This window comes from Camarhynchus parvulus, chromosome 4, assembly GCF_901933205.1.
Source record: "Camarhynchus parvulus chromosome 4, STF_HiC, whole genome shotgun sequence".
Lineage (NCBI taxonomy): Eukaryota > Metazoa > Chordata > Aves > Passeriformes > Thraupidae > Camarhynchus > Camarhynchus parvulus.
Genome location: NC_044574.1, coordinates 6,340,238 through 6,364,681, shown reverse-complemented (window position 1 = coordinate 6,364,681; position 24,444 = coordinate 6,340,238). Strand labels below are relative to the sequence as shown.

The 24,444-nt window shown below is 42.9% G+C and overlaps 2 protein-coding genes and 1 non-coding gene across 3 annotated transcripts in view; 2 read left to right on the top strand and 1 right to left on the bottom strand.

Annotated features, from left to right (window-relative positions):
* The window catches only part of POLR1A (RNA polymerase I subunit A), a 32,528-nt gene extending 25,630 nt beyond the window's left edge, over positions 1-6,898 (bottom strand). Inside the window, exons 1-6 of the mRNA XM_030948170.1 lie at positions 6,727-6,898; positions 6,046-6,250; positions 3,116-3,265; positions 2,920-3,027; positions 1,714-1,799; positions 1,503-1,612 (exon numbers count right to left, since the gene is read on the bottom strand). Of these exons, the coding sequence (XP_030804030.1) occupies positions 1,503-1,612; positions 1,714-1,799; positions 2,920-3,027; positions 3,116-3,265; positions 6,046-6,250; positions 6,727-6,803 (736 nt within the window). The 5' untranslated portion in view covers positions 6,804-6,898. The remainder of the gene's footprint in view (positions 1-1,502; positions 1,613-1,713; positions 1,800-2,919; positions 3,028-3,115; positions 3,266-6,045; positions 6,251-6,726) is intronic.
* A 90-nt stretch (positions 6,899-6,988) lies between these two features.
* On the top strand, positions 6,989-24,221 carry PTCD3 (pentatricopeptide repeat domain 3). The gene is made up of 24 exons (XM_030947185.1): positions 6,989-7,102; positions 8,724-8,773; positions 9,391-9,430; positions 10,428-10,473; positions 11,211-11,279; positions 11,714-11,818; positions 12,202-12,325; positions 12,977-13,095; positions 13,491-13,561; positions 13,869-13,956; positions 14,041-14,101; positions 14,380-14,462; positions 15,086-15,230; positions 15,842-15,892; positions 16,782-16,865; positions 17,681-17,709; positions 17,982-18,085; positions 18,830-18,908; positions 19,000-19,090; positions 19,779-19,864; positions 20,801-20,949; positions 21,782-21,823; positions 22,698-22,856; positions 23,553-24,221. Exons 1-24 carry the CDS (start codon positions 7,011-7,013, stop codon positions 23,629-23,631), a joined length of 2,046 nt encoding a protein of 681 aa, XP_030803045.1. The 5' UTR covers positions 6,989-7,010; the 3' UTR covers positions 23,632-24,221.
* On the top strand, positions 14,171-14,312 carry LOC115903802. Its single transcript, XR_004060732.1, has one exon. It is a non-coding gene; the product is annotated as a small nucleolar RNA SNORD94 (small nucleolar RNA).
* Positions 24,222-24,444: the final 223 nt, after the last annotated feature.

Sequence of the window (24,444 nt, the reverse complement as noted above, 5' to 3'; positions counted from 1 at the left end):
GTAAAAAATAAAATTAAAATAAAATATTTATTTTTAAAAAAAATCTCAAGACATTACTCTGAACGGTGTTTTTTTGGTTTTTTTTTTTTTTACAGTGGTGCTTCCAGCTCAGAGGAGGAATGGAAATACAAAATATACTGGCTGACATCTACATCAAAATTATAATTTAAATGTTTGCTTTGGGAATATAAAATTAAGTAAAAAATAAACAATTTCTGTGACTAGTAAATATGAATATAAGTAACAGAAATAAGACTCCACTCTAACATCTAAAGTTTATGCCTTTTTTGACTTATAGTGAGCTGGAACCTTCCTTAAATGATCCCATCCCCTGACAAAAACACAAGTCAAGTCTCAGCCTGCAGCTGGGGAAACTTTCAGTGGGGTTCAGGTACTACCAGGGAGGTATCAAGGTTCCCATGAAATACTCAATTGAAGGAGACAATAGCACCATCCCTATGATAAGTAAGAGTCGGGGCTACCTCTGCTTTGGGGAGGAAGAAAAACACATGGTTTTGCTACTAAAAAGCAAAAAGATCAATTATTTTCAAAACAAAGCCAGAGATTTTAGCTCCCAATTTCCACAACTCGATGAAAAGCAATTCTCCCACAACCTCAGACAGTTTCCTATTCTTCTTCTTCTGGCTTAGGTCCAGAAATGCAGATTTTTGCACACTGAAAGTTCAATTCTCCATTCACCTAGAAAACCTTTCCATCCCTCAAACAGAAATGCATCGATGCCAAGGTTAAAGGTAGTCCCTTTTGGGAGTTAACCACCATCACAGGCTATGCACAATGTACCTAACTGTGTGATCCATCCCAGTTCAGAATACAGAATACTTCCCATTTTATTTCTTCAGCCACAGCTCCAGAGATTTAATCTAGTATTTAAATCACAGAGTAGCAAACAAAATAAACTCTTTATGGAAACCTTTCCTAAGGGCTAAATAACACACATAAATGTCTGCTTCAATTCTGTCTCATTGTGTAAAGGGTCAAGGATATGAGAAGGAAAAGGAGATTTAAATTGGTTCAAACAATTGGTTAATTAATCCTGGAAAGTGCCACCTACTTTCTTTTTTGTCTTTTACTCTTTAAGACGAAATTCACTCACAAGACTTAGGATTATGTAATTTTCTTTCTGAAGTTGGTAATTTTCCTCCTAATTAGTTTTACCTCTAGTTGTTCTGTTTAAAAAATCCAGCAGAACATCAACTACCGGCCAAAAATGAAGTGCCCCAAAACCACCCTAAAGCTGACAAAGTTTATGTTGTTGTACTTCTTTTCCTAGACATAGAGACACTTGAAGCTGCAAAAGCACAACAAGCTCTCAAACAGAAATTTAATGGAATTGTTCTCTCTGACTCCTGAGCTTACTGGTTTAGTTATAATCAGTATTTTTTATAAATTAGTTCCAAGTGCACAGCCACTGCTAAGAATCTGTGCCCCTTAAATGCAGGGAAAAAGTGGAAGCATATTTGAGTAGAAGACAAATATTTCACCTGCTGTTTCATCCAGAATGCCTTCCTCTCCTGACTTATGGTACACTGTAGAAGGATAGGTGACTGTCAGCTTGCTGTTGTGCTCCTTTCGCACTAGTGATCTCCTGGATCTTGAAGGCAAAAAAAAAACCAAACAGGACAGGCAGATAAAGGTTAATATAAATACAGCATTTAACTAGAAACCAGCTTTCTCATGTAGTTATAAACTTACTTGCAGTTTGGGCATTTCTTTGAAGCCATGTGTGCTTTCCAGAACTGTGATACCAGTTTATTTCTACACTCACAAACATTTTTAACCTGGTAAAGAAAAAAAAACCTCAAAACTTGCAAATAATGAATATAATAAAAATAAATAAAAACATGTTATTATGTGAAGAATTCACTAAACATTACACAATTAACATTACAGCATGAACATTATTAGTATCAATGCACACACATCCATGTACTGATTAATTCATGCCTTGATCTGTAGTGCTCTTTCATCATGTTCCCATTTGCTGGAGGCATACATCCCTCAGTGCTCTCCATGCTCCTCTTTCAATTTATTCCATAAAGTCTTTAATTTTCAGGTCAGTACTGTAATTTAAAGTTTTTCTCTAATGGTGATTTAGGTAAGTATAAAAATTACAAAAACCACTTATTTTGACAGCTCATAAATGTATGATTTACAAAGTGCTTAAGCTTAGTTTTTAAACAAGTGATCAAGGAATTAAAACTGGCTTATAAGCAAATCTGCTGAATGATAATAGATTATAAGTATCTTCTTCACTCACCTCTACTAACCATGTACATTAAACTACATTTAAATGGAAATTAGAATTCAATTACACAAGTCTTCCTAAAAATATCAGTGTTATTAATTCTGCAAGTTTACAGGATGCATGAGTTCTCAAAACGTGCTCTGCAGCTCAAAACAGTCAGAGCATCAGACAGAGAAGTATCAACATCTGTAGGTGGTGCATTGACAGCAGTATCAGATTTTAATATGGTATTTACACCATCAAAACATTTCCCTACACAGACATTTCCCTATTTTCCAGAAATTCAACAGTGATACTAAGGGGAAATAAAATCCTTTTTAAGTTTAATTTCAGACATTTCCCTCAAAATCCTTCTAAACATAACACACTTCAGAACTGGACAAAATCCAGCACCTACAAAGACAGGCTTTATCCTGCCCATCACCCTTTAAAAGGATAAAACCCAGGATCTCAGGAGAAGCACTGCCTGTACTCATATTTGAGCACTGATTTCTTATTTGGGAGCTCTGTAACATTTCCTGCATGTGGCAATTCAACTCTTCCTCAGTTTCAAAATCCAACACCTACACAAATCCTACACCTACATGTTCTGCACATCACTATTTTAAGAGGATAAAGCCCAGGATTTCAGGAGAAGCACTGCCTGTACTTACATTTGAGCACCGATCTGTTGTTTGAGAGCTCTGTAACATTTCCTGCACGTGGCGATTCAACTCCTCCTCAATTTCTGAGCCTGTTGCATCTGCACACTGCTCTATAAACTACAAGGAACACAAGAGGAGAAATTGGCAGAGAGCTTTAGAGCTGTGAGACCATCCAAAAAGGGATGGAGCATCACACAGTACTTGCCCTGTTCAGAATGATTTCGAGGTCATGGACAGCATGGAGCAGCCCTTTCTGCAGCACCTTCAGCTGGCTCAGCAGCAGGTGAACCACAGCTCGGGGACACGTCAGCATGTGGCAATTCAAACAGGACCCTCTGATCAGAAGGTACAGTTTCTGCAAAGGAAAGAGGAAGAAAAGGTTATCAATTGTTTGGATTTAAAGAGAGTGCAACTATGTCACCATCATATTTTCTGAAAAATCCCTTCAACAGGCTTTCTTCTCTGGGGAAGCTCAGAAGCCTCAGAGAAAAAGGAAAACAATATTTTCTCTTGTGTTTGCTGCTTTGGAATGTAGTTTGAAGATTGTTTATCCGACAGGTGGATGTTTGATTGGTTTCATGTGAATTGTTTTAACTTAATGACCAATCACAGTCAGGCTGTGTCGGACTCTGAGGAGAGAGTCATGAGTTTTTCATTAGTATCTTGTTAAACCTTCTGTAAGTATCCTTTCTCTATTCTTTAGTATAGTTTAGTATAGCATTCTTTAATATAATATGCTACCATAAAATAATAAATTAGCCTTCTGAGAACATGGAGTCAGATTCATCTTTCCTCCCCATGATGGGGGACCCCAAAAATACCACGCTACTATAATTGGGAAATTAGATTAATGGTTCATTTTAATCATAAAGAATTTGCTTGAAAAAAAATTTATTTCACCCAAACTCACGTGCAAAGCATGATCTGTAGATAAACTCTCTGCAGGCTGTCTACTATGGATGCAGGGTGACCCCAATGTAGGGAATAATGTGCACTGACTCCATGATTCAGAAGACTGAACAGCTGCTTTATTAAACTATACTATATTACACTAATACTATACTAAATTACATATTAAAGAGACACTATACTAAAGAACACTAAAGAAAAATCTGTCACTGTCTCAGACAGTCAGGGCACAGCTTTGACCCAACTGGCCAAGGAACCAAAACAACTTTCACCAGTGTCTGTCACCGTGATATTTTATGAAAAATCCTTTCACCAGGATTTCTTCTCCTGGGAAAATGAGAAGCCTCAGCTTCTCCGTGTTTTGCTCCTCTGGAATGTGGCCTGGAGATTGTTTATCCAAACATGTGAATTGTTTTTAATTAATGGCCAATCACAGCCAGCTGTGTCGGACTCTCTGAGTCTATCACAGGTTTTTATTATTCATAATAAAAATATGAATATTTTTATTCATAGCCTTCTGATGTCTCCTTTTTTTTAGTATAGTGTTAGTATATAATTTCTTTTAATATAATATAATATAATATCATAAAATAATAACTCAGCCTTCTGAGAACCGGGAGTCAAATTCTCATCTCTCACCTTGTCCTGGGGATCTCAATTTGCAAATCACTTTGGGTAAACAATCTCTGTAACACATCCCACATGTGTAAAACAACAAGAGATGTAAATGGAGATAAGAATTGTTTTCTCTTCTTCTCTGAGCTTCTCACTGCCTTCCCCAGGAAAAATCCTGGGACAGAGTTGTGCCTGCTGCTCTCTGTGATAAGAGCTGTGGCCACAGCCACATAACAGACACATGAAACACTTGTGGTATCTACAGCAGCTCTGGGACCCAGGCTGCTCTTACACAGCACTATGATTACAGCTTCTGACAGCTCACCCCACAGAAGACAGCGTGGAACCCAAACCTCCACACTAGTAAAATGAAACATTCTGGGCTCAATCCTACAAGATTCTTCACACAATCACGTTTTCCTCAAGGTCTGGGAAATTATCAGTGGGTTTTATTATTTAACACAGCTCTGTGTTATTATTTATCACAGTTCTCTCACTCTCCCTGTGGCCTGAAGGCTGGGAATCCCTGCTGCAGGATTTTAATTCTTGGTCCATACAGTTATTTGACTCAAAGCTGTAACAAGGCTAGAAGTGGGTACCTCATCTAACTCTGGTCACTTGAAAGTGAGGGTTTGACTCTCAATTAGTAGCCTGTGCAAAGGCAGCTACTGTAAATGGTGAGATCAGCACCTCAAGAGGAAAATTCATGCCAGCTCAGGTTTGTTAAACACTGGAAGAGTAGACAGCTGTTCATGTGCAGTAGTTGTTTAAAGCAAATGATAATTTTTACTGTGCCATTCATTTAATTAAAGCATGACATCCTGCAGTCAGTCACATACTTCAGGATGAATATCCCCCCGCACCTGCCTGTCAAGACTGAGTAAAACAGCAGCTACAACAAAATCGGTATTTTTCAAAAGATTTATTTGTATTGAACTGTCATGACACAACAAAGCTTTTCTACTACACCTGCTGGTATTACACTTAAAAGAGAAAACAGATCTTGGCACCTTTACTGGGTGAAAACCTTACTGTTTTCAAGGCCTGCAACCACTTAGAATCACAGAATAACAAGTTTGGAAGAGACCTCTAAGATCATTGAGTCCAACCTATGCCCTCACACCTCAACTAGACTATAGCACCAAGTGCCATGTCCAGTCTTTTTTTAAACACATCCAGAGATAGTGATGCTACCACCTCTCTGGGAAGAGCATTCCAGTACTTTACTATTCTTTCAGTGAGAATTTTTTTTCCTAATATCCAACCTGTACCTTCCCTGACGTAGCTGGAGACTGTGCCCTCTGGTTCTGTCAGTGCTGCCCATTGGAAGAGACCGACCCCACCTGGCTACAGCCTCCCTTCAGGAAGTTGTAGAGAGCAATAAGGTCACCTCTGAGCCTCCTCTTCTTCAGGCTAAACAGCCCCAGCTCCTTCAAACACTCCTCACAGGCCTTGTGTTCCAAGCCCCTCACCAGCCTTGTTGCCCTCCTCTGGACGCGCTCAAGCATCTCAACATCCTTCCTAAAATGAGGGGCCAGAACTGGACACACAACAGCCTGGGCACCACCAGCCCTTTCCCCAGCAATAATTCAGTACATATATAATACATACATCGAAGAACAGGGGGTTGTAGACAGGCAGAGGCAGCTCTATGTGGCCGAAGTGTCCGGGGCAGTTGCTGAAGTTCTGCATGCAGGTGGCACACACTTCTCTGGAGTCCGGCGGCCCCAGGGCCAGGTCGTAGAGCCCGTTCACGGCCGGATTGCCCACATTGTCCAGGTACTGAGGGTTCGTGATGGGCTTCACACTCAGCTTCCTGAAGTGGTGAAAGGAAAGAGTGAAAATCAATGGCAGGAATATGATACGCACTTGAACGGCACAACTAGCACGGGCATTTAACAGCTGTGTGATCTGTGTGCTCTTCTCATTTGATGAAAACATCTTTCTGAGAGCATTTTGCGAATGCAATAGGAATTTGTGTATCACTGATTTCATAATACAATGAGCAAAATCATTCATATCGCAGCACATATTTATTTTACATGACTAACCACTCTACTAAGAAATCACATAATTTTGTCAGTGTGTCCCCTTGAGCGGTGCGAGATTTTGTATGAAATTCGGCCGCCGCCATCCGGGCGGCTGGGCCACGGCCCAACCGGACTACAAGTCCCAGCATGCCACGCGCCACAGCCGGCCGCAGCTCTCCGGCGCCCTGCCGCGGGGCACGTTGGGACTTGGAGTGCCCAGCAGCACCCGCACAGCTCGGGAAGCGCACACATGGAGCCTCACCTGATTTCCTCGGCCGTGTACATCCCGAAGGACACCCCAACCAGCCGCCGCCACGGCACCACTTTGGGCGGCTTCATGGCGAACGAGCAACTCTTTCCCAGCCGACAGTGGCTCCCGCTCTCCCGCTGGAAGCGCCGAGCCACGGGCAGCGCCACGCGGTCTCCGCCGCGGGGGGGGGGCCGGGCGGTACCACCGCCGCGGAGGGGTAGGACCGGTGTCCCCCCGGCTGGAGGAGTGGTGCCGCCCGCCTTCCCAGAGGGCAGCGCGGGGCCCATAGCGGGGCCATGGCGGCGCGGCGGGTCGGGGCTGGCTGCTGGCAGCGGGCGCTGTGGCTGGGCCGGCGGTGCCGCCTCCCGGGCGGGCGGGAGAGTTACCGGTGAGAGACCGCAGGGAGGAAGGGAGGGTCGGCGGCGGCAGCACCGGGGAGGAACCGACGGACGGGCGGTGCTGGGAGTGTGGGGAGTGAGGCGGGAAAGGCTGCGCAGGCGCAGTGCGCGGTGGCTCGGCGTGCTCGGTGCGGCGTGGAGGGAGGGAGGGAGCGCCTTTTGTGGGGCTTTTATCTGCTTTGGAACGGCTTTCCCGGGGATCTTCCTGGTTTGGGGCGGCTTGGAGCCTCCTCGGGAGAGACTTCGAGCGTTTAAGCGATTCCTAGAGCTTAGTCTCACGAAAAAGCGGATGAGCGCTTTATGGAGGCTGAGGAAGCTGGGGCTGTTGAGGCTGGAGAAGAGAATTTTGTACATAGACCCCAAAACTGTGTTCCGGTGTCTGAAGGGGGCCTGCCAAAAAGCCAGAGAGAGACTTTTCATCAGGAATTGTAGTGATAGGAGTAACAAGGAATAGAGTCCAGATCGAAAAAGGAGAAGTTTAGATTAGATACTGGGAAGAAATTTTTTATCGTAGGAGTGGTGAGACACTGTCAGGTTGCTCAGGGAGGTTGTGGATGCCCCAACCCTGTCAGTGTTCGAGGGCAGATTGGATGGGGCTTGGAACAACCTGATCTAGTGGAACAAGATCTTAAAGGTCCCTTCCAACACCTTAACATTCAATGATTCTATGCAATGCTTTTGTTTAGGGGCTGTCTCAAATGAAAAGGTCCCACTCCACTGCGTAATCGTTACTCATTTTTGAGATGGCAAAATCATACTTAATCAGTTTGTGAGACTTCCCAGGAGCAGCTGGAATTGTGCAGTGCCACGGTGAAGCACAGAGCTGTGGCTGCACCTGAGCAGCCTCTCCCCCAGGGTCAAGGTCAGTGTGGAGGCACTGAAGGCCAGGGCTGCAATAAAGCTTTGCTCTTAGGTTGCTTCATGAGCAAAAGGAGTACAAACATTTTAACATAAGCCTTAGTTTGTGTTGGAAGCAGTAAAATGTGAACAGTGGTGAGCAAGACTTGAAGCAGTGAGCACAAAGCAGCTGCTTTCTGGTACTCAGCAAAATGTGTCCATGTGTCTGAGTGTGCTGCAGCTGTGGTTTTGTGAGGAGCTTCTGCACCTCTGTAGAGACATGTGGGTGTCTGCATCTCACCAGGGCTGACTCACCTGCATCGTTACTCTGGGCTTTATCCTTCTGTGAACACTACTCATGTTTAAAGTTGGGTTGTTTTTTAAAGTGCTGTTTTCAGCTTGATCCTGTCTCTAAAGCATAAAAAGGTCTTTTCTGATTTATGTCTGTGATTTTCTTTCTAAGATGCACTAGTTCATGAAAACTACTTTAAAAACATTGCACCTCAATATTAAATAATCACTGGTATTTTTGTAGTAAAATTTTTCACATACAACCTCTTGTCCCTTGAAACAAAGGCCTTAAGAGAAACATCAAATATAAGTTTTATGTTAATAATTTGGAGTTAATAACAGTGCAACATTGCCAGTTACTCTAATGCACTCCAGTTCCCTCTAGTGTTTTAGTTAATTCTATCCTGTAGTATGGAATTTCACTATTCTACTTTTGCTGTATTATTGTGACTGCCATAAATTCAAACTCCTGGTTGTTTATAGGAGCTCTTCAAGTAGTCCTGCTCTGGGGAAGACTGTGGACAATCCACAAGGTAAGATGTCTTCATTACTGCTTCCCTTACATATGTTTTTTAATCTCCAAAGAACACAGTGTGTCAGGAGGGAAAGATGATGTAAACACCCTCTTTCCCCTCCTTGGATTTTCTCTCTCCCTGTTTTCATTGTGCATAAATTTCCTGGATTAACTTGATTCCTTACCTCATCACCCATCAGCTCCATGAGCCTGTGTTAGACTGTGGCTTTAAAATCCTTGCTTTAGTACTTTCAGCTGGATCAGCTTAACTCATCAATTCTTGTAGAATATAGAACTGCTGAGATTGGAGAAGATCTCTGAGTTAGTGGGGTGCAGCTCTTAACCCAGTACTGCCAAGGCACCTCCAAACCACATCCCCAAGTGCTGCATCAACATTCTTAAATCCCTCCAGGGATGGTGACTCCACCACTCCCCTGTTCCTGTGCTTGACAAGCCTTTCAGTGAAGAAATTTTTTCCTGATATCCAATCCAAGCTTCACCTAGTGCAACTGCAGGCCATTTGCACTTGTCCTATCACTTGGGAGAAGGATTGATCCCACCTTGCTACAGCTTATGGGGTCAAAATTTTCTTTGGGCATTTGTTTCTAATGACCATTTTCATATTGTTTCTCACAGAAACTCCAGAAGAAATTGTGCTCCCTCGAAGGAAAACATGGTGAGTGTTTACTTCTGGAATCTTCACTTGGAAAAAAAGCCAGTGTTAGACAGCTAAATGTAGTCTGTACACCAAAACTGAAAAAGAAAATTGAAGTTCCTGTATTCCTTGATGCAGTGTCCCACTAGGGATTTTCCTGCTGATTTGGAGCTCTGTGAATATTCTTGATTCTTACTCTCTCTGCAGATTATATACACTGCATTCCTGACATTTCTTTTAAAACCACTTACAACTGCATTTTTAAGCATGGTTCTGTTTCTTTGTAAAAGATCACATTTGCCAAGTTCATTTGGCTGTTTGCATGTGAATGTGTTTCTTCAGCAAAATAAAACTTGATTGTTGATAACTGACTGAATAAATCCTCCTTAGAGATCACACAACTGAACAAAACCTGTTTTGTTGGGAGCACTTAAGATGGAATTTCATGACTGTACAGCAAAAATTAAGTTTATGGTCAAATAGTGTCAGCATGTAAACCTAAAGTAAGGCCACCTTCACCAAACACTTTGACTGGCCTTCCTTTTTTGCTTGAAACAACCAAAGTCTTAAAGTTCCACAGGCACAGGAGTCCTGAGATACCTGGTTTTGGTTTGGTTTATTTTTTCTTGCAAAGACATGTCTTGTAGAGCAACTTAATATATTTATCCCTTGGAGATGCTCTAGGAGCAGCATTCCAAGGAATTAGTTTTGTGTCTCTTCCCTATGATCTTTCTTTGATACTTTATTATAAGGGCAGCAGTAATAGCTGTAAACACAGATGCTCTTCTGGTTTTCCTCAAAATCTTTTTTTTTCCTGGGATTGTTTAAGAACTGAGACCATTTTGCACTTTTTTCTTTCTTTGTGAGAAGTGTTGTTTTCTTAGTGCAGCAAGAACATTATTTCCTAGAATTGAAAATCCTTGTGGGCTAGGATAATCCTGTGCTTGTTCTCCAAGCAATGTAATGCACAGCACTCAAAGTCTGCAGCTGAGAATTAATCCAGCTCCTTTGTGCTTAGGGATAAGCTCGCTGTGCTCCAGACCTTGGCTTCTACTGTCAACAGGGTGAGTGGTTCTGTGGGCGTGGAGGTGGGTCAGGGGTCCATGCTGTGCAACACCCTTGTGCTCAGGAGGCCTTTAATTTCTACTTTGACCATAAATGAGAGATGAGACTGTCACATCAGGGTTTTCCCTTTGGCTCAGGGTGTTTTGCTGTGTCCTCAAAGCTTCATTCATGTGCTAAGAGAGAGCTGCAGTTACCAGAGAAAGCTGCAGTGCTTTGGTAAGGCTTTCACTACCACAGGGAGCAGGTTCCTTCACCAGTTCAGCTTCCCAATCCAGAGTGTCCTTCCCAACCTCAGTCCAGAAAGGCTTTAAGAAGTGCAATGAGTGTCTGCTCTTGCTGGGCAAAACCTGGAAATGCTGTGATGCTATTCTTAAATCCCATCTAACTTGAATTCTGGGAATTGAATCAAAACTTGCCAAGTCCCATCAGCTTCCCAAGACTGTTCCACTTGGGGTCCTACTTTGCAGGGTGCTTACTTCTTGATATGTTATAGAAAGGACCCTTTTGTCACCATATTATCCTCCAAGGGTGTGTGAAAAATGGAAACATTTTTTAAATTATTTACAAACATTTTTTAAAAATTATTTTCTCTTTTTGAACAAGAGGAACTTCTGTAAAATGTGCATTGGTGATGGTTATCATGGAAAAGTTCCTTGAGCCTTAAATTCCGTGAGGCAGCGTGTTGTTGCTGTGCACATAACTATAAACTTCTCATTGCTGACTCTTCTTTCTTCAGGATCCTACTGCTGCTCATTACATGTTCCAGGATGACCCTTTCCTGATGCCAAGAAATGCAGCTAATTCTGTAGGTATTTCCTTTCACTTCCTTGATAGCTTCCCTCCTGCCTTTGTCTAGGCTGTGAATGCTCCTACCTAATTGAAGCCTGGTTTTGATTACAAAAGAAAATTATTCAGATTGCTTTCAGAATTTTCTCTCTAAAATGAGATGTTTTTGAGCTTGAGGTAGTAGTGCAGTATTTCAGATGTTTGAACTGTGTCCCTTGACTAAGTAACAAGGAAGTAGAATTTAATGGTATTAAAAGAGTAGTGATTCTTATACTGGCATGAATACCAGAATGTTGATCTGGAATGTTGTCCCTGTGATTCTAGTAAGTTGAAAATTATATGAGTTTAATTTGATCCCATCAGAATGTTCATTGTTAAATAAAATGTTTCTTCTAATTCTCAGCCTTGTAATTTGTGTATTTCTCTGTCTTGTTCTATCTTATTTCTGTGCAGCGTCTGTATTCCTTGTCAAAGGAGTCTGGGAGAAATGCTGCAAAATACATCATAAAGAACTTTCCTCAGTATTTTGACAAGACTTTTGCAGAGCCCAACGTACCAGTAAGCTTTTTGCTCTTTGTTTTCATTGTATTTGTGCTTTGTCACTGAAATCTACTGTTGGACTGGTCCAAAACTAAGATAAAAAGATAACTTTTAAACTGTTTTGCAGACAGTATGAACACAATACTGTATTTCCATTATGTTTTTGTAGTGGACATTTTTCCTTGGGAATTCAGTATCATATCAGATTCTTGAGATAAAAGTAAGAAAAGGGGTGGTTTTTAGGTGTTGCTTCCTGGCACAAAGTGAGGGATGAGGATGTGTGTGGTCCTTCATCACCAAAAGGACTGCTGCTGTTAGGCTGCAAGCAGTATATTGGGTGAAGAGTAAGGATATGTAGAGAAGGTTTGAGCTTGTGACCAACTTCCTTTGTTTGCTTTTAGTGCCTGATGCCCCAGACTCTCACCCCTCAGACTGAAGGAGTGAGCGAGGAGGCTCTGAGGGAGCGCATCCATCTCAGAATGGTGAAGGAATCTGTGGACATGTTTGATCAGCTTCTGCAGGCAGGTATGTGGTCACCTGCCAGGTTCTGTGCTGGAGCTCTACTTAAATTGGGCCAAAAATACTTCAGTAACTGCCACAGGCTATGGAGACAGTTGTGTGACTCTGTTTCTTCTTTCACAACTGACTCTGGACTGATGAAGTGGAATTCTCTAGAATTCCTGGAGAATCTTAGCCACTGCTTGTCTGACATGTCACTTTAGTGATAAGGAGAAAATTGGCTTCTTGAAGAGGAAGCAGATTAAATACTTTTGTTGATTTTGAATGTTTCATAGAAAGTGAAACATGCAGAGTGTTCTTCACAGCAGGATGTATCCTAGGAAGAGTTATAAAAAGCACTAGAAATTTTAGATGCTGTGCTGGGCTTGTGCTGCTTCACATTTCTGGCTGAGAGCTGTCACTTCCTTCTACTTGATCCGGAAAACTCTACTCTTTCAGTGGCTTCAGTAGAAAAACATACTCTAGTTCAGTATTGAAACTGTTTCCTGTGATGACTGGGTTTGTGGCAGTACTGATGTCACAGCAGGGTTAGGGACTTGCTAGAGAATGTCTTTGTGTTGGAAGAGAGCAAAGTGGTGTTCACAGGTTTTCTGATATGCCTGTAGAACGATGAGCTCTTCACTTTCTCTGACTGTCATAAATTCTCATTTTCTAAAGGTACCCCTGTGTCTCTGGAGACCACAAACAGCCTTTTGGATTTGTTATGCTTCTATGGAGATGGTGAACCTACTCCTGAAAAAGAGCAGGAAGAAAAAGAGGATTTGGAAGAACCAGGGGTATGGAAAACTTGTTGATCTCTATTTATTCATACATAGTTGGGAGTATATCGAGGTGACATCAAGATTTTTGTACTGTCTGCATGGGAGATGCCATGAGGTGGATCAGATGCAGTGAACATTCCCAGGAGATATTTCTGTTACAAAAATCCATGACTGACCTAGTAGCAACAGTAGTTCGTGTGAAGCTCTTCATATGTCTAATAACATAAACATTATTCTCAATCTAGCTGTTGCTTCCTGAATGTTATGATAGAAATTATTCTTATATAACACATTAAAAAAACATCTTTGGTCCACGCTGCTGAACTTCAGTTTTGTTAGCAAGTCATGTCATTTGATGTTAAATCATAATTTAACTCTGAGAAACTTTTTTTTTGCAAAAATCTCCCCAGGTGGATGCTTCAGAACAGAAAGCTCCAAAGAGACAATTTCGAAGAGGTTCACAGTCTGGCCCCAGATGGAGGTATAGAAAATGTTGCCAATATTCCCATATTCCGTGGGTTGTGTACTTGTATTGTTGTTATAGCCTAAGTCTTTTAGCAGCCCATACTCACAGGTGTTACTTGTTAAATAAACCTGTGTTTGCTGATCTTTTAAAGGGTTCGTGGAAATCTAGTAGGTGATTGTAGAATAGTTTCAAGTATCACAAGTGTGATATGTGAATGTCAGTCTTCGGGGTACAGTCCATATTTTGTTCTGCATGTTGAATCCTTCTCCTAAGATTATCTTTTAATTGGTTCTTTAACATTTATCTTGTTCACTGGTTTTAGGGAGAACAACCATGCTGAAAGGATATTTAAGATAATGCCAGAGAGGAATGCACACTCCTATTGCACAATGATCCGTGGAATGGTGAAGGTAAAGTCATTCTTCAGTGCTGGGGGATTTTTTCAGCTTTTCAGATCTCACATACTCAGAGATGGTTTATTTTTGTTTTTGCAGCACGGGGCTCATTCTAAAGCCTATGACATGTACATAGACTTGCTGAATGAAAGGCACAAGGGTGAGTGTCTCCTGGCTGTGCTTTGTGGTGTCCTGGGTAGAGGAAGCCCCTGTTGGGCACAGAGTGTTCATGGCAGTGATGATTGGCGCAGGGGTACGGACCTCAGCTGGATCATGGGAGCTGAATGCAAACTGGGAATTCCAGTGCAGCTGGCGTGTGGCTGGCTCACTGGAAACAGGTTTGCATGAGACTTTGCCAGAAACTGAGCCATGCTAGAACAAACTGTTTCCTGTAGGCTATAAATTGTCATTTAAAATGGATTATCTTACATTTTCCAGCTGATGTGCACACCTTCAATGCACTGATCAGAGCAGTCCCATATCTGAAGGAGAGGTTCACAGAAAGATGGGAATTAGCCAAGGTAAGGAGGGTAGAGCAAAAGACGTGGGGAAGTGGTAAGAGTGGGCTCTTTTACTAATAAGAGTCTGCCTTATTAGTAAAATTTTGCAGTTGTTGGAAGACCAAAAGCAAGAACTTTGTCCCCAGGTACTAATCTCTGCTGTAAAGCAAGTACAGTAGTTTAAACAGAAAAGGTAACTTCGGAGGAGTGGCAAATGTGACAAATCCAGCTTTGCCTTGTGAGAACATACCTGATCCAGGAAATGCCTGGACAGAAAGTCATTGGGGAAATTACTTCTGGAAGATAAAATAAATGAACAATTTTAGATAAAAACTCTGAATTTTAATTCATGGTCTTGTGACAGAAATGGAATTTTGAGTTTTAATGACACATCAGTAAAGAAAAATATTATGTAACTATAAAAATTTTCTATTATGTTCTAGAGACGGTTCTCCAAGATTTTTTCTAATGTAATGTAGCCTTGGGTTTTGGTCATTAAAAATTAGATAGTACTGATTAAATAATCAGTTAAAGGAGAGTAGTTCACTTGAAGGGGGTGTGGAAATGTATGTATAAACCACATGAAAGCTGAACTGTGATCCATAACATGTGAGGCACTAAGGATTTGGGAATTTTGTTTTAAGGACTTCCTGACTCACATGGCTCAACAGAAAGTGCAACCAACTCTGCTGACTTTTAATTCTGTACTGAAGAGCCTGAGAAGATGTGGTGGTGTGGGCAGAACTATGTCTTTATTTGTATTAAAGGAAATGGAAGCACTTGATATAGGTAAGAGAACCACAGTATATATTATATGCAGTGATTATGATATTCCAGTGCCACCTCCAGAACAGAACAGTTAACACAGGAGTTCAGTGCCACACAACATGGTGGTGATTCCCTGACTCCAGGGGAGATGTACTTCACAAGCCACCCAAGCCAGTTCAGGTCTATAGATCTGCATCTCTCTCAAAAACCTTTTGATCTAGATGTTGATTGTTTCCTTCCAAATAAGTATTGCAGAAACAGAGAATATCTGCAGAATTGATTTGATGTGCTGTGGGCTGTGCTTTGCCCCAGTAACATGCTTGTTGATAGGCTAAAGATTACATTCATGAGCAAAAGGGGAATTAGCTGTGAAGTATTTCTGATTTTAATTTAGAGCAGGGAAGCTTGGCTGCTCCCCCATAGAAATAGGATGCTCTAACTGGTGGAACAGTGTTGGATATCCCCTCTCCCAGGCATGTGTAGTGGGGTCTGGCCCAGCATTAGGGGTGAATGGGGAGAAATATTAGAGTAAATTTATGCATGCTGCCTGACTGGAGGAGCAGAGTGAATTGGAGCAGTGGCACAAAGCTCACCAGGAGTGTTGCAGTGACTGCAGTGTTTTTGCTTTCCAGAGCCCAGCCTGGCATCCTATGACCATCTGCTCTCCGTGTATTACAGAGGCGGTACGTGCACCGTCGGCTTGGCAATGAACGTGCCTTGTGTAGCAGCTGCTCTGATGCTTTTCACCTGTGATGGGTGAAGGCAGTTCACTTATGGACTGAAAGACAGCCTTTAAGGGGTGTGATCTTAGTGTTCCCTGTGCTGCCTGATTCTGCTTGGGTAAAAAAAAAGGATAACTTCATACAGGGAGCAAAAGCTGCTCAGTCACTGTGGCGGCTGGGTCGGACCACAGTGTGTGATTTCATGTTGTGCCACTCACAGGGAGTTTGTTTTCCTGCAACAGTTCTTCTGTGCATTAGAGTTGTCATGAAAAACAGCTGTGTTAGAAGCAGGAATGCAACTGTTTAAGATCCCATGCCCACAGAATTTTGGCTACAGGGAGGGAATAGGCAAAGTAGCCATAACTGCAGTCCTTGTGTTTTAAGAAGTATAAAGGAATTGCTCTGGACTCTCTATAGAGGTTTGGTTCTGGAGTTTGGGGGTTTGTTTAGTTTTGGTTTTCTCCCTTTTAAATTTATTTGTTGGTTTGTTTATATAGAAATATTAAGTATATTTCTATAATATACTTTAAAAGTATATTATATAAAAGTATAAATACTTTGCTTTTTCTAGTGCAACCTTCTAACAGACAAACTTCCAGGCCTGTTTGATTCCTTGCTGGAAAGCACTTCTGTCTTTCTGAATCTCCCCTCCTGATGTGGAAATCTGGCAATAGCAGGGCAAATTTTAGAGCAAATTAAATTGCAGCTGGTGTGGAGCACCACAGAAGTTACATTTGTTTAAAATTATGTTGCTTGTTCCCAATTTCATATTGTATTTGCAGACTAATATTCTTCACAAGGCAGTTCTTGGCACAACTGAGATGTGATGTTGTTTGTCTCTGTCCCACAGTTGAAGCTCAGTCATCAGACATCATCTCTGAGGTGTTAAATGAGGTTGAAAAGCGAAGTTTCACTGCTCAGGACCCTGATGATGGTAAGGATTTCAAGCTTGAGTGAAAAGGTACCTGTGAATGTCAGGTTTATTAGGCTGGGATAAATACATGCAGCTTGCTTCTCTCAGTCCCTGCTGATATTTCTGGAGACAAAGGGCAGATTCCAGTGTTGGGAATGGTGCTGTGCATTGCTGCACTGGCTTCTGTGTGAAAGTAGGTGTGTAGCTTGTGTGAATGAGCATTTTAAGTCCAGGTGATAAAAAATCCTAGGGTTATTTACAAGGGCAGTTTAAGGAGGAGCAGTTTGATGAAATGATGCACATCAGGTGAATGGCAGGTTTTTGTTGTAAGTGTAGTGTGAGTTTTCCTATTTTAGTTCTTCCTGTTGAGAAAATTTCGTGAAATAAAACTTCATGGAAACTGGAGTGTGGGTCTGTAGGAGGGATATATCCTGAACTTCCCGTGTGTTACTGGCTCTTTCTGCCCTTTGTATGTACACAGCTTTGCCCTGGGAAGATCATAAGCCTTTCTGTAGGTTTGGAAGCAGATGTAGCTTCCATCTCAAGATAGGTTTGGCAAAGAAAGGTCTCCAGACAATGTGGTGTTAATGGAGTGTTGAAAGCCACTCTAAGTTGCTGCTAGAAGTGTATAAAAATCCCCATCCAACTCATGCCATACCAAAGGCTACCAAGCAAGCAAAGAGCTCTGCTATATTGTCAAACTGAGCTGCAGATTGAGTTTCTTATTGAAACTTATTATTCTTACCTCATCCAGCCTCTGGGAGGATGGGTTAGTGAGCTGGTTTATGTCTCCTTGCAAGCTTGAAGTTAACAGACTTGTGTTTGCTCCCTTTCAGCCAACTTTTTTAACACGGCCATGCAAGTGGTAAGTGCCTCTTCCTTGCCATCAGAATTCCTTTGAGCCCCTCCAGCTGTTGGAGAATTATCTGTGAATTTATATCCTGTCATACAAGATTTAGCTTTCAGTATCTCCCATTTTCATCTGTGCTCATCACCTCCTCCTTTCTGCCATAATTCTGCAGTTCTTTGCTTGACTCTTCCCTAATTGGTAATTTGCATGCCTGTGATATGTGGATGTACCTCTGTGACTCTTGTGAGTTACCTTTGGTAACTGCTTCCAAATGTGGTTTATTGCAGTGCTGTGATCTCAAGGATATCAAGCTTGCCTATCAGTTAAATAGGGCACTGGAGAAGGGAGACAACTGGAAATTCTTGGATGTGGATCGGTCAAATGGCTACTGGTGAGTGAAGGGGAGGTTGTATTCAGCATCTTGTCTGCTGTTGTCAGCTTCAATACAAACTAGGATTCAGACATTGAGCACCAGCTGGTTATTGTGTGTCCAGTTTGGAATTAGATCCTTCATAAGAGCAGTGATTTCTTAGGATTTATTTTCAGTTTGTGGCCTGTGAACTGAAATCCAATGTCTTGGAGCATCAGTTTATCTCAACACCCATCCAACAACTAGAACAACCAGTTGTGGGTTCTAGCATTCTGTTGTGTACCCCCGATGGCAGCTTTGGAGGTAACACCAAAACAGCATCATTTCTCTGTGTAGGGATGTTTTCCTAGACAGTGCACTGCATCAAGAACTCAGGCTTGTCTTGTGAACTTGCCTAAGTAACAAGGTAAATTTAGTTCAGTTCTTATACCCAAAAGTTGCATTTGAGACACATTCAGGCATCAGGCAGGAAGATTTTTAATCTTTAATGCTTTAATTAAAACTGGCATCAGGCAGGAAGATTTTTAATCTTTAATGCTTTTTTAATATATTTTAAAACAGAGTGGCCTAAGTAGTTCTGCCAATGATCTAGTGTCAGCATTGAGCTGTTGTAAGAAACACTGCTGCTTTTCTGATTGCATGGAGTGTGGCAACCAGTGAAATGTCCTTGATGTGCAATACAAATCTGATCAGCACACCATCATTTGCTGGTACTTCTATAGTTTGCTTAATCATCACTGAATTAGGATGTTTTTTTCTCTCTAGGTCGAAATTCTTTTCGTTGTTGTGCATGATGGAACAAATTGAGGTGGTGTTGAAGTGGTACAAAGAAACGTCATCTTCAGTAAGTGTGCACCATGGTAAGAGCTGCAGAGCTTTTCCATGGAGAAATGGAGCAGTCACGGGTGACTGAAATGATTCTCTTCCTTCATCAGCTCTTCTATCCATCTCCTAAAAATATATTGGACCTCCTTCAAGCACTAGATGCAGCCAACCAGTTGGAAGTGATCCCTTCAGTCTGGGAAGGTCAGTGATGGCCACATGGCTTCACAGGCACTTTGTCTGACTAATGCCAGGAGCAGTGCAAAGTTGGAGCTAGTGCAAAGTTTGGAAACTTCCCATTGCTTGGAGTAGCCATGATAAGGTGCAGTGCTTGCCTGTGGTATTTAATCACCTGGACCCTCTGCAGAGGGTCTTATCCTTGCAATCTTATCCTTGGATAAGATTTAATCTAGCCCACAAAAAAATAAAAATGAGTCACTCCCTAATCCTCAGCAGATGGTGGTGGAGGGTTCTGGCTGTGGGGGGCTGTGGGCCTCACTGTCCAGCAGCAGTTCAGGTCCATGTTCCCCCTGAGGGCTGGTAATTGATGCTACAGACAGTGCTCTTGGTGGTGTTCCCTTCCTGGTCTGTGACAGGGTCATCACCATCACCAGGCTGGTCAGTGCAGGGGACCTTGAGGGCCATTATCAAGGGGAGTAGTTGGGCTGTCACCCAGAAATCTTGAGACCAGCAGGGAAGGGAAGAAGAAATCAGATTAGTTTGTGTATTTGGTGCACAGGATCTGATAATGAGGGGAAAGAAAGGGAACTAAAAGTGGCCTGCTCAGTCACAGAGAATGGTTCTGCCTTGTTAAATTGTGCTGACCGTATTGCCAGCATTTGGGAACAGGGGTACTGGTCACACCTACCAAGTACTGCCTCTCTGTAAACAGATGTGAAACAGCTGGGGTTCAGCAGGAGACAAGACCTGTTGGAGGAGTTCTTGTCTTTGATGAGCAGGGACCAGCACCCCAGTGAGGTAAGGAAGCTGATAAATTCATGAACAGCTGAGCCCCCACACAGCCACCTGCTGGCTGCTCCCCTGTGAGATGGTGGGGGGAAAAGTGTATCCCCCATTCCTCCTTTCCCCAGCTTCATCTGCTGAGCATGATATCCTGTGGTCTGAAATATCCCTTGGGCATTTAGGGTGTCCCAGAGGTGTCCCCTCCCAGCTCCTTGTTGTGCCACACACCTTGTGCACCCCCAGCCTACTCCCTGGTGGGGAAGCCTTGATGCTCTTTAAGCACTGCCCAGCAATAACAAAAATATCCCTGTGTTACCAACATACTTTCCATCTTAAAGACAAAACACAGCCCCATAGTAAGAAAGAAGAAACTGAAGAAATTTCACTCTATCCCAGCCAAAATCAGCACAGAAGCTCAGTAGAGAGTAGTGCTGTTTCCCCAGACTGTAGGTAAATGCTGTATCCCTGGTCAGTCCTAGACATCCAGTTCCAATGCATCTGCCACTGCAGATTTCCAGGTCCATGTGAGCTCATCCAGGCCTGCTAAACCACTTGGATTGTCTTCAACCCATAAAGAAACCTCAGATTATCAGGGCAGGATCCCTTCTTACCAGAGTTTTGAGAAATAATGCAGCCCAACCAGCTATATCACTGGGGAAGCACATGGCAGAATCCAGGGATTTTTGCCAAGGATTTCATTACAGTAATTGCTTTCTCAAGCTGAAGGGTGTTGAAGGTGAATACAGCTGTCCCTGCAAAGCCACCTTGGAGCTTGCCTAATGGGGACAGACATCCTGACAGATGTGACAGATTTATCTCCCAGTGTAACAATTTAATTCACAAACATAAATCACATACAGAGCAAAGCTATAGGAGCTGAAGGAGAAATTGCCCTGAAAAGCTTCTGTTAGTTTCAGAGGTTTTGTTCTTCACAGCACAATGTTTTCACAGATTCAGCTGGCCTTTGCCAAGTGTGCTGAAGAAATCAAAGCCATCCATGATCCTGCTGGGCCGGGGCAGGTCCCGCTGGAGTGGACAGGGAGTGCTGTGGGCCACGTCGTGGTGCTGTTTTCCAGGGCTGGGAGAACCCAGGATGCCTGGTACGTGTGGGCTCTGTGAGCTCTGGGCTTGCTGACACTGCAGCTCAAGGCTTAATCACAAAAAGCAAAAGCTAATGACCTATGCCTTGGAATGCCAGTGCAGACAAAGGGAGGGGATAAAGCCTGCAGGGAATGTGATGGGTTTTTCTCCTTGTTATTGTTGCTTCTTGACACCAAGTTACAGTTGTCTGTCTTAAAAATGGTTTAGAAACTAATGTAGTATCTGCTGTGTAGAGCTTTGTACAGCTACTTATGGCAAAGTGTGGTCTGACAATCACTGCCCTGAGCACTGCTGAGTGCCAACAACTTGCCATTTTTGGTTTTTAGAACTCTTTAGAATTCAAACTGAGAGATTAATTAAATTTTTAATTAGCAGCAGTCCTAATTAAAACTCTAAATAGACTATTTTTAGAACTAATAGCTAGAATTTACTGTCCTACATGCTCTAAACTTGAAATACAGGTTAAAATATCTAGCCTCTGATTTAAGGTTCTGAGCTATTTTCTGTTCAATACAGATTTCAGTGTACAGTGATTGATTTGAAACAAAGAAATAGCAACAAAAGAGTCTTTGAAGTACTAAGAATCTGTAGTATTTTAAAAGCAAATTGCCACCAGCTACACTTACCATTTTCTGCAGATTTTAAGATACTTCGTGTTAAACTAATCAGTGAAGTTAGCTGGTACAGATTGCATTTGCAAGGATACTGCATGGAAGATTGTTTCATGAATTTGAGCTTACCTGTGTTTCAGTGGAGGCTCATCCAAGAGGTTGAATATCTGTCCCTGTGATGTGTGGTTTTAAAATTATTCTTTTGTTTTCTTTTGAACAGGAACATGATGGAGCATTTCCAGAAAATCAATAGGATTCCCACGTAAGTATTTTTAGGTTCTTCAGTTACTGAGTCTCCCCTTTGGCTGAGATCCTGAATTTCTGTAAAGGGATGAAGGAATAGTTTGGGATGGAAGGGACTTTAAAAGGTCAGGTAGTCCAACCTCCAGTTGTAACTGATAGTAGTATCATTTATTTCCAGAACATGAATGTGTGTCTGTCCCTGTGAGCATGGCTGTTCGTTTATCCAGTGGAAATATTCCAAGAGCTTTCTGTCTTGGAATATGTTTCAAACATGTTGAAAGTGCAGAGTGGGAGGGAATGAAGTGGTTGGTGTCTGAAGCTCTGGGCCATGGAGAGCAGCAGTGCCACTGATGAACTCAGCAGTGCAAATCAATCTGAGCAGGACTCACAAACATCAGATTTCTCACATGCTCAGAAATATTCCAGTATGCTCTTAACCAAGCACAGGTGTTTCAGAGGTGCCTGGATTTCTGAAGACAAGTTTATCAAGTCAAATGCTAAATCTGAGGTGGTTCCCTGTTAGGTTACAGCAGCTTGCTTGTCTTGGGCTTCTGGAGGAGAGAATTGTTTGAAGTAGAACACAACTTGTAAGGAATAGTAATAGGTTTTGTTTGGGTGTGGGTTTTTCTTGCCCCAGTGAACACCATGAGGGTGTGTGGTACCAAAGGCTACACACCTAGTGGCACTCTGTGCCTGCTCTCTTCTGCTGGGACAGAAGTTCCCAAACTTACCACAGAGCCTTCCCTCTGTACCAGAGGTGAAGTTCCTGGCAGGAGCAGAGATGAACTGGTTGATCTGAAAATGTCACCTTCTCTCCCTCTCTAAAGCATGGGCTGTAAATTAATGGGCACCTCTCCTGTGACCCTGAGAACAGTCCCCATTTGCCTTTGCAGTGACAACGTGATGGATGAGTTCTTGAACTGTGCTAAGCAAACCAATTGCCCAGATGAGGCAATTAAGATGGTAAAGCTGGCAGCATCCCTTGGGCTTCCTTTATCTCAAAGGCTGAAAAGCAGAACAGAGGAGGAATTTGAACTCTCTGAAACACAGAAGTAAGTTGGAATGTTTCATGTCCCTGCTGAAGTGGTACAGTAGACAGGGTCTTGGAGGGGCAATGCCTTTGGAAAGCCTTCTCTGACAAGGGAGCAGACAGCTGGCTTCAGAATGATGTGCTGGTGTGTTGACTCCAGGACTGAAATGGCCCCTCAGTTTTTGGTTCCACGCTGTATCCATCCCACCTAGGAGGGAAGGGAATTTTCCATGGTGGGGTTAGCCTTATCCACTGCTCAGTCCTGCTCTTGCCTTCCTTTCCTGGAGTCTTTTTCTAGCTGGGTCTGGCTGCCTGAAGACACTGCTGCAGCCCAGTAAAGTAGGGGGGTGGTACAGGATGGCCCTGCATGTGGCTGCCACGTTCTGAGGCTTGTGTCACCTCTTACTGCACTGCTGTAGCCAAGCCCAGATGATCCTCAGATGGTGATCAGGGCTTGAGGGACCACAGTTTGGAGCCAGATGTGCTCCAAGGGAATAAATACAAGCCCAGCACCCCTGACAGCTGGCTCACCACTTGGAGGGGAGCTGAAGGAGTTGGCTTTCCCAAGAGGATGTGCTTCCACCAAATGCTGGGTGTCCTTTGAGGACAGTAGGCATTAGACAGCCCATAATGTTCTCTGTGTGTGCCTTGTGTTTTGGGATCTCTCTTTTCAAGCACAAGTCACACAGGTGACTGACTGATCTGTTTGACATCACAGGAAGGCACTGGAGAGTATCAAGTGGGATGGTGACAGCAGCGATAGTGACAGTGACAGTAGTGACAGTGACCGTGAGTAGCTGTCTCTCTTCCCCTTGGGAAAACTGGGAGCAGCTGTTGCCACGATACCAGGAGGCTTTGGAAGGAGTGGAATTTCTGAAGGAATGGCTTCTGGGAGGTGCTGCAGCACCGATGAATGCTCTGAGTGTTCTGACACGGGACCTGCTTGGCAAGACACCGTCCTCATGTGCCAGCTGGAAGCTGTTAAACCTTCTTGGTAATGTGGGACACAGTGTGGGCTGCCCCAGGTCTCCTCCCCAGCACCCCTGCAAGAGCTGGCTCCTGATAAACAGCATCACTGAGGGTGGAGGGGTGCTGTGCACCCTGGAGGCTGCTCAGGCAGGCACAAGACTTCCACAGCTCCAGCAAGACTTCTCGTGGGCCTCCTGTCACTTGACCCTGCACCAGATTTAACTCCTTTCCATCTAACTTTGCTGAACTACTTAAATACCAAGATTACTCTGTATATAAACACTGAAGTAATGCAATACTCAGCACCTGTGGTGTTATTCCTCATCCCTTTTGTGTTTTGGGACAGGTGTTGGAGTCTAGATGTTAAATTATACTTTGTACAGCTGGAGACTGTCTCTAATAAATGACTGACATTAAAGCTGGCTGTATTCTGATAATCCTTGAGCAAAAACTGGTTGAACCAAAGTTTACCTTTCTGGTGGAAATACCTGGTGTTCTAGAACTATGGCTGAGCAGCTCTGACAAGAAACCTGCCCGAGCAGAAATCCAGGACAGGATCTGCTCTTACACCAGTTTTGTACATATCCTGTACACAAACACGGGTTTTTTTTTAAAATGCTGTACAAATTAATAAATCGGTG

Bases quoted from the DNA above. Each gene is read 5' to 3' on its own strand.
- PTCD3 (XM_030947185.1), top strand. From the start codon at position 7,011: ATGGCGGCGCGGCGGGTCGGGGCTGGCTGCTGGCAGCGGGCGCTGTGG. The intron at 7,103-8,723 runs GTGAGAGACCGC...GGTTGTTTATAG, and splicing joins GGCGGGCGGGAGAGTTACCG to GAGCTCTTCAAGTAGTCCTG. The intron at 11,819-12,201 runs GTAAGCTTTTTG...GTTTGCTTTTAG, and splicing joins TTGCAGAGCCCAACGTACCA to TGCCTGATGCCCCAGACTCT.